This window comes from Chrysemys picta, chromosome 1, assembly GCF_011386835.1.
Source record: "Chrysemys picta bellii isolate R12L10 chromosome 1, ASM1138683v2, whole genome shotgun sequence".
NCBI lineage: Eukaryota > Metazoa > Chordata > Testudines > Emydidae > Chrysemys > Chrysemys picta.
Window position 1 is genome coordinate 356103360 of NC_088791.1, and position 9709 is coordinate 356113068.

Consider the following 9709-nt stretch of genomic DNA (forward strand, 5'->3'; position numbering starts at 1 on the left):
AGCCCAGAGGAACTCCCTCTAGCCTTAGTTTCAAAGTTACAACAAAACAGAGATAAATCTCCCTCTAGCAAATGTAAAATTCACAAGTTGAGAAAACAAAGATAAACTAATATGCCTTGCCTGGCATCTATCAAATCCCCCCTCACTCTTCCCTTCTGCAGATAAATAATCCCAGTTCCCTCAGCCTTTCCTCATAAATCATGTATTCCAGTCCCCTATCTGTTTCACCAATCTGCTTCACCAATGAGAACAGCCTCCAGTAGTGTATGGAGTGTATCATATTCACGTTGTCTCTCAATCCAGGCATTTGTACTGCGACCATCCCCTTGACCCTGGGCACATACAGGAAGTCAGGAGAACGTACGGTACATGCAAGAGACACCGTTCTGCCTCAGAGTTGGACACTTTCTCCCCTACTCCATGTCAGATTCCAACATAACCGACTTCACCAACCCCTCCACCTTCATCCTGCAGGGCATTCCTGGCCTGGAGAAGGCTCATATCTGGATCTCCATCCCCTTCTGCACCATGTATGCAATAGCCATCCTGGCGAACTTCATCATCCTGTTCATTGTGAAGAGGGAGTCGAGCCTCCATGAGCCCATGTACTATTTCCTCTGCATGCTGGCCATCACTGACCTGCTCCTGTCTACATCCATCCTGCCCAAAATGCTGAGCATCTTCTGGTTCAATTCCCGGGAGATCAATTTCAGTGCCTGCCTCACCCAGATGTACTTTATTCACTGCTTCTCAGGGATGGAGTCTGGGATCTTTGTGGCCATGGGTTTTGATCGCTATGTGGCCATCTGCCATCCCCTGAGATATTCCACCATCCTGACAATCCCCGTGGTGGCCAAGATGGGCCTGGCCGTGGTGCTGCGCAGTGCCATGCTCGTACTGCCCTATCCCTTCCTGGTAAAACAATGGCCATATTGCAGAACCAACATCATCCCCGAGCCATTCTGCGTACACATATCCGTAGTGAAGCTGGCCTGCGCTGACACCCGCATCAGTAGTTACTATGGACTCTTTGTGCTATTGTGTGTAATGGGTCTGGATGGGATTTTTATTGCTGTGTCCTATAACCATATCCTCAGGGCCATATTCAGCCTCCCCACAAAGGATGCCCGGCTCAAGACTTTTGGAACCTGTGTCTCCCACCTCTGTGTAATCTTAATCTTTTACATCCCAGGTCTCTTCTCTTCTCTCACATACTGTTTTGGACAGAATGTTCCCCTGCATTTCCATGTTCTTATTGGCAACATGAACCTACTTGTGCCCCCCATGCTAAACCCCATCATCTATGGGGTGAGGACCAAACAAATCCGGGACAGGCTACTCCGGTTCATTACTCATAAGGGATGATTTAGTTGGGGATTGGTCTTGCTTTGAGCAGGGGGTTCGACTAGATGACCTCCTGAGGTCCCTTCCAACCCTGATATTCTATGATTCTAACTAATTTTTCCTCCGGTGCTCTGATTTTCAGAACTAGCTCCATGAAGCACTGGCTGGTGACATGGTGCTGAGCCCTCTTTCTTGAATCACTTACTGGTCAGTGAAAGAGATATTAAATCCTTTCCTGGCCTTATGGTGCTGTGTCAGCATGACAACATGGGGAATTGGTCTTTATAGACCTCATTAATCCTTAGCCGTTAGAAAGGTGGCAACAATTGGACCCTGAGACCCTGCCCCCGCCCTACCTATTCCCCAAGACCCTACTCCTGCCCCACTTGCCCTGGTTCCTGGCTTCTCTCCTCCCCTCCCTCCCTTCCTCAATCTTTTCCACTCCTGTCCCTGCCTCAGCTGGGCTCCCTCTACTGTGACGCTGGGCTGGGAGCTGCCAAAGCTTGACAAGGGGCCTGCCTGTTGGTATGATGTGGTCCCAGCTGAGCAGGGGCAGGTGTGGGTTAATGACCCTAAACCTCCCCCCTGCCCTGCAGGAACCAGGCACAGTCCGATCCCCTTCTTGGTTTGACTTTCTAGTTCAAAACTAGGTACCTGATAACCCTGCATGGCACCCAGACACAGAAGCTGAAAAACAGAGCATCTGGATAAAACTTAGATGGGGGAAAAACCCTATTAACTCATCTTTTGTTATAGGAACCATGTACATTGTTATGTCTTTGGGATTTCCTATACTCTTCACTCACACACCTTGTATTAAGAGGCAGCAGGCTGGGGCGGAGGCATGTGTTTATAAATACGTGGGTCATTAAAAACTATCAGCTCTAGTGAGATCTTACAGGGATAGAAGAAGGGAGTAACTTCGTTCTCCAGTTTCTCTGCAGAGGGGTGGGCGTGGAAGGAATGAAACCTCCCCAGAAGGGGGAACAGAGAGAGGAGGTGTTCATCCAGCCCTTTAAAACACAGAGACTGGATGAGCTAGAAGGCAGGAGAGAGGCAATCTATGGTTGCAGGGTTATGGCTGCAGCAGAGAGACAGACTGCAACTGGAGGAGAAATCAGGAGTTGCAGAAGGTGGTCCCTATGTTGCCTGCCCTAAAGGGCTCGAGGGGACAACAATGGTCCGTCGCCCGGTGTGCTTGGCACCAATAAAGACACCGAGGGGAGAAAGCAAGCCAAGTTTATTTCAGAGCTCTGAAATGGCACTAGGAGACCATCATGTCTCAAATCCAGTGCAACAAATACAAACAACTTTTACCTTTTATACTCCAAACTGTTTGCATACATCTCTTTGTTTGGCTGTTCCCCCTTACCCCTCCCTCCCAGACAACTGTTACAATAAGCTCTACATAAGCTTGTGAGAAAACTTTCTCAATCTTTGCGACCTTGAGTTAGACGCCTGCAAACTAACTACCCCGCTTCTTATCTCTATTATTTCTGCTAGTGTGAGTGAAACTGCAGCCATCTGCTAAAAAGCTGACATTACATTTCTGCTTCAGCCTACTTCAGAGCATGTAAGCAGTTAGCATAGAAGTAGGTGAGAGTTCCCAAGATGGAGTTTGGGGGTTCAGATAGGCCCAGAGCAAAAGAGCTTCATCGGCACTTGTGGCCTTCCACTCTCCCGAGTTACCTGGTAGCTATGCCTAGTGGACCCCAACAATCCCTCCTTTGAGAACACTCAACAAACCTTTGTCAGAGTTTTCTCATACTCTAAAGACAGAATGCGATTAAGCTCCATGCAATCAGGATTATCAATGAGAGGGTATAAGGGAACTTCTGGGGTATGGGAGGTACAAATCTTACGTATGAGCACTTTACAGCAAATGAGCAAAAGAACAAGAACAAAACATACCACAACACCTGTGAGCAAAATGCGAACAATGTTTCCCCCTATATCCCCTAGTTCCCCTAAACCAGGTATCCAACCCCAAAGGGAATCCAAAATAGTGGGTTCTCCTTCCTGGGCCTTCCACTGGTTAAAGGCCCGTTCAGCTGACAAGATGTGCTTGTTAATGTCCTGTGAAAACTCTGGGACATAGGTACAACACTCTTCTCCAATAAGGGCACACACAATTACAACAACCCAACTGCCCAGAAGATAAGAAGAATTGTTGACACTAAACAAGTCAAAAAATAACAAGACCAAATACATAGGCCAGGACGGTCTTCTGTGAGAAAATAAAACCAATGCTCAGGGTTCTCGTGGGGAGTATGCTGTGACTGTTTAGAAAGATCACAACGCATTCCCAGCGACCCTTACTGTCTTTTGAATAACAGCTTAAGTCCCAAATCGTCGTTAGCAGTCTTCTCCGCAGGCTGGACAGTCCACTGTTTAGGAGCGGGCACTGCTTTCAGTCGAGAGTGATGAATCCAGTTCTTGTGTCCTTCGATCTTTGCCGCTGTATGGGTGACAAGCAGGACGGTGTGGGGTCCTTTCCACTTCTCTTGGAGAGGCTCGTCCTTCCAGGTTCGCACGAGAACGGAGTCACCAGGCTGCAGGGAGTGGACCGGAGTATCCAGCAGAAGAGGCTGTGAATCTTTGGTATACCTGTGAAGAGAAGAAAGAACAGCAGACAGAGAGCACATGTACTGAGACAAGAAACCACACCTCATTTCCCATTCCCCTGCCAGAACTGGGGTACCATTCATAGGCCATGCTCTTCCAAACATAATCTCGAAGGGACTAAGCCCTATCCTACCCTTAGGGAGAGCATGAATGCGAAGTAACACAAGGGGCAAGGCATCAGGCCACTTAAGAGAGGCCTCCTGACAGACCTTTGAGAGATGTCGCTTGAGTGTCTGATTTGTGCGTTCCACTACTCCACTGGCTTGTGGTCGCCAGGGTGTGTGGAGCTTCCAGGGGATTTGCAGAGCACTTGATATCTTTTGAACAATTTGAGATGTGAAGTGTGTTCCATTATCAGATTCCATCCACTGAGGAAGGCCGAAGCGAGGAATGATTTCCTTGACAAACTTAAGAGCCACTGTTTTGGCAGTGTTGTTGCGACATGGGAAGGCCTCAGGCCATCCGCTGAATCGATCCACTAAGACGAGAAGGTACCTGTACCCTTGGGTCCTGGGAAACTCAGTAAAGTCTATTTGCCACACCAATCCTGGGCCTGGGGTAGGTTCCAGGGTGGCTGGTGGCACTGCTACTCCTGGTCGAGGGTTATTCTTTTGGCAGATTAAACATTCAGCTTGTACCTGTGATGCTAGGGGTTTAAGTCCGGAGGTTAGAGAATATTTATTCATGAGCTGGGTAAGAGCCTCTCTGCCTGCGTGTGTGGTCTGATGCAGTTTCTGCAACACTGGTCGAATCAAGCCCTTGGGCAGGAGGATTTTTCCCTCTGTGGAATAAAGCCATCCCTCTTTTTCCTGGAGACCGAGACTGTCAGCCAGGTTTCTGTCCTCTTGGGAGTACTGAGGGGCTGCAAGCTCACCTACTGATGGGATGAGGGCATGCATTTGGGCATTCTCCTCAGTTGCTGATTTCAGGGTAGCAGCTCGCTTAGCTTCCCTGTCTGCTCTGGCATTGCCCTTGGTTACATCTTGATCTTCCCTTTGATGGGCTTTGCAATGCACCACTGCTACTGCTGAGGGGAGTTGTACCGCTTCTAACAGCCGGAGAATTTGAGACCCATGCTTGACCGGGGAGCCTTGGGCTGTTAGCATTCCCCTTTGCTTCCACAAACCAGCGTGAGCATGCAATACCCCAAAAGCATACTTTGAGTCAGTAAAGATATTAACCCGTTTGTCTTTTGCCAGCTCGAGTGCACGAGTCAGGGCCACTAGTTCAGCAAGCTGGGCAGATGTTCCTGCCGGTAAACTCTCAGCTTCCACGGTATCATGAAGAGACACAATAGCATAACCTGCCCTCCTTTGCCCATCCACAACAGTACTACTTCCATCTGTATACCATTCCAAGTCAGCATTTGGGAGTGGCTGATCTTTTAGATCTGGGCGGCTAGAGTACTGAACATCTATGATTTCTAAACAGTCATGTTCCTGCTTTTCTGTCTCTGGTAGCAGGGTAGCTGGATTAAGGGAGGGACAGGTCTGCAGGGTGACTTCAGGATTCTCTAACAGCTTCGCCTGGTACCGAGCAACCCGAGCCTGTGTGAGCCAAAGACCACCCTTAGTGTCCAGCAAGGCTCGGACCATATGGGGAACATACACTTGCACAGTTCCTCCCAGTGTCAGTTTCTCAGCTTCCCCAAGCACTAGAGCAGTAGCTGCGACCGCCCTCAAACAGGCTGGCCATCCCTTTGAAACTTGATCCAGTTGTTTAGAAAAGTATGCCACAGGACGTTTCCAGGCACCTAATAGCTGGGTAAGCATTCCCAAAGCTACCCCTTTTCGTTCATGCACATACAGTTGGAACGTCTTAGATATATCGGGCAAACCCAGGGCTGGAGCTTCCATTAGCTTCCTTTTCAAGATTTTAAATGCCCTGTCCGCTTCTGGGGACCAGTGAAAGGGGTCATGATCCGCTCCCTTAACACATTCATACAGAGGTTTAGCCCACAGTCCAAACTCTGGAATCCATATTCTGCAAAAACCTGCCATGCCCAGGAATGCCCTAAGCCGTTTACGGTTGCTGGGGATGGGAACTTGGCAGATAGCCTCCTTCCTTTCATTTGAGAGCTGTCTCTCTCTCCTTGCCTGATGTGAAATCCCAGATATTGAACCTCTGAAAGAGCAATTTGGGCTTTGCTTTGAGATACCCTGTATCCTCGCAGTCCAATAAAGTTTAGGAGACTCACAGTAGCTCTGAGACAAGGGATTAGACCCACAGCAGCAATCAACAAGTCATCTACATATTGCAGCAGGAGGTCTCTGTCTGAATTATCCCACTCCTCCAAGTCTCTGGCAAATCCTGTCCAAACAGAGTGGGGGAATTTTTAAATCCTTGAGCCCATACTGTCCATCAAAGCTGCTTTTTAACCCTTCGTTTGTCTTCCTTATGCCTTGCAGTATTTTGCAGATCTCACAGTTGCTTGGGCACATTCAGGCCCCCCTTTCTCTTGGTTGTCAGCCAAGTCTTGGCTGTGAACAATGTCCTTGGATGGCCTGCTAGCTGTATTTTCCTCTCAGTTAACTCATTCTGTTCTCTTTCCTTCTCCCTTTCTCGTCTTCTTCTAACTTCCAAAGGAACCTTCCACTCTTCACTCATACACCTCTTCTCCAACCATTAACACATACTCATTGCCATCATACATCCTTCCCAGTAACATAACTTCTGTACAGAGCTTTGAAGCAACAAACCAGGACGAGCACACTCACTTCTGAGGATTCCACTCTGTACAACCTCTGGTGTCCAATAGCTTTCCCTTTAAACCTTAAATGCCTTCTCTGTCTTCATCCTGCCTTTTCTGTGCCTCCTCCCTGGCTTTGGCTATGACCTGATTCCGCTCCACTTCAGACAACAGGGTTCTCATAAGTATATTACAATCATCCCAGTCAGGCTTATGACTAGCTAGACACCCTTCAAAGATAGAAATGAACTTGCTTGGATTCGTTGAAAATTCTCCTGCCTCTGCCTTAAAAGCAGCCAGATGTACAGGGTTAAAAGGTACATGCGAGTAGACAGATACTATCTGTGCTGGCCGTTCTTGAGTTCCTGGACGGGCTACCACACTCTCAGTAATCAACGGATACAATCCCACGGGCGGGGGGGGGGTACTCTCTAAAGCCTGTGGGGGTGGAGGAGCCGAAGGGGACACCGATTCTGGCATTACAACAGTGGGAGGGTTCTGGGGTTTAGCAGCCGTTACTACCGAGCCTGTCGGAGTCAAATGGCACTTGAGCAAAATATCAGTCCTATTTCTTAACACCATAAATGTATACGCATAGAGATGTTCATTCCATTTACCGGTTCTCTGACAAAACAAAAGCAATTGAAGGATCGTGTTGTAATTAAGTGATCCTTCTGGTGGCCACCTTTCTTGGCACTCTAGCTGGTACTGAGGCCAATCAACTGTACAGAACCTTTTCAATTTACTTTTAATCAACTGATCAGATCCAAACACCTTCCAGTTCACCAGAATGCATTCTAAAGGTGTACACTGTACCCTGCCGGCTGTACTCTGTCCCTGACCCATACCAAGGGAGACTCTGGGCGACCCCAGGTCACAACAGGCAGACACTGGGCGTCCCCAGGTCACAACAGATAAGTCCCCACTGGACTGTTCCTACCTTATCCAAGGGTCCGGTTCTGCACCGTCACCGTCGCCCTATCAACGGGACCGGTTCCTCACCGTCGCCCGCAGCTGCTTCTCCACTGTCTGTGTGCGTTGCACCGTTGTGCCCTCCGGGGTCGAGCAAACCACGTCTCCGCCGAGGCCCCCGATGAAGTCACCGGTGCGCGCTGGGCGTCGGTCGTTGCTGTAATCCGTCGGCCACCAGGAGGGATCCGGGCAAGGCTAAATTTCAGCCTCGAGCCCACCCAGGGACGCCAAAACTGTTGCCTGCCCTAAAGGGCTCGAGGGGACAACAATGGTCCGTCGCCCGGTGTGCTTGGCACCAATAAAGACACTGAGGGGAGAAAGCAAGCCAAGTTTATTTCAGAGCTCTGAAATGGCACTAGGAGACCATCATGTCTCAAATCCAGTGCAACAAATACAAACAACTTTTACCTTTTATACTCCAAACTGTTTGCATACATCTCTTTGTTTGGCTGTTCCCCCTTCCCCCTCCCTTCCAGACAACTGTTACAATAAGCTCTACATAAGCTTGTGAGAAAACTTTCTCAGTCTTTGCGACCTTGAGTTAGACGCCTGCAAACTAACTACCCCGCTTCTTATCTCTATTATTTCTGCTAGTGTGAGTGAAACTGCAGCCATCTGCTAAAAAGCTGACATTACATTTCTGCTTCAACCTACTTCAGAGCATGTAAGCAGTTAGCATAGAAGTAGGTGAGAGTTCCCAAGATGGAGTTTGGGGGTTCAGATAGGCCCAGAGCAAAAGAGCTTCATCGGCACTTGTGGCCTTCCACTCTCCCGAGTTACCTGGTAGCTATGCCTAGTGGACCCCAACACCTAGACACCCTAGAAGATTCTGACCAATCACAAAATATGTTCCAGGGTGATGTGGATAAAGTATACATACTGGAAAACATCATCTCAACTATACATGTAAAATGATGGGGTCTAAATTGTAGCCAATGATTTTAGTTCATTATTAATTTTTTGTGTGATGTTATTATTAATCAATAAGTTATATCATATATTTTCTCTGTATGTTAATTAAAGGTTAAATAGTAGAATTATAGAAGTGCAAGACTGATCTTTATTTAGAGGAACCAAGTTCTAGACATGAGTAAGACAAGCTGGAATGCAAGAACCTGTAGGTTGAGGCCTGCAAGACTTTGGCTTCGCTATTGTCGGCATTGTAGACAAGAAATGAAGGCATAAGTGACTGAAAAATAACCTGATGCTCTAAAATAATGGGAAAAGAGGAACTAAGTAATTTTTATTGTGCAGAATTACTCAGAAGATTAATATTATATCAGAAAAATGCCATAAAAGCACGCCTGTCTCAGACATGTGTCTTAATCACAGGTTATAGGTTGTGTGTCAATGGTAATGAGAATATAGGGAACTTAACCTATAGAAAATTGGGATCCATTAGGTTTCCAGGGGACACAGACCAATAAGAGAAAATGTCCACTTTTATGGACATGTGCAGAATGAAGATATAGACAGAATCACATTATAAAATGGGGATGCCCAGAGTGGAAAAATTGAGCTCCTTATGGAAGACTCCAGCAGGAACCATCCGTCTACTGATGATCAAACTATGAGAGACCTATCAGACACTAACACTATTGTTAAGGATGTGAATATAGCTATATTTGTAACAGGTGCATAGGTCTGTATAGACTTTATATATATGGTTAGTTAATTGTAACTTTAAAAAAACGTATAATGTAGACTAGGCATTGTACTGATGAATGTATGCGTGGTCACTACATTTAGTCTTTATCTGTTCCAAGAGACTTTAAATGTATGTGTTCCAAGAGACAGCCCCCCAACCTGAAGCAAATACTCACCAGCAACTACACACCACACAGCAAAAACACTAACCCAGGAACCTATCCTTGCAACAAAGCCCAATACCAACTCTGTCCACATATCTATTCAAGGGACACCATCATAGGACCTAATCACATCAGCGACAGTATCAGGGGCTCGTTCACCTGCACATGTACCAACGTGATATATGCCATCATGTGCCAGCAATGCCCCATTGCCATGGACATTGGCCAAACCGGACAGTCTCTACACAAAAGAATAAATGGACACAAA

The 9709-nt window shown here is 47.3% G+C and overlaps 1 protein-coding gene and 1 long non-coding RNA gene across 2 annotated transcripts; one reads left to right on the forward strand and one right to left on the reverse strand.

The window, feature by feature from the left end:
* The first annotated feature begins 369 nt into the window (after nt 1–369).
* LOC101944697 (olfactory receptor 52R1-like) lies at nt 370–1365 on the forward strand. Its single transcript, XM_005310475.2, has one exon. The coding sequence runs from the start codon at nt 370–372 to the stop codon at nt 1363–1365; it is 996 nt and encodes a 331-aa protein (XP_005310532.2).
* A 1202-nt stretch (nt 1366–2567) lies between these two features.
* LOC135980987 (uncharacterized) lies at nt 2568–8443 on the reverse strand. The gene is made up of 2 exons (XR_010597949.1): nt 8039–8443; nt 2568–7937 (listed from the first exon to the last, which is right to left on the reverse strand). It is a non-coding gene; the product is annotated as an uncharacterized LOC135980987 (long non-coding RNA).
* Between the last annotated feature and the right edge of the window lie 1266 nt (nt 8444–9709).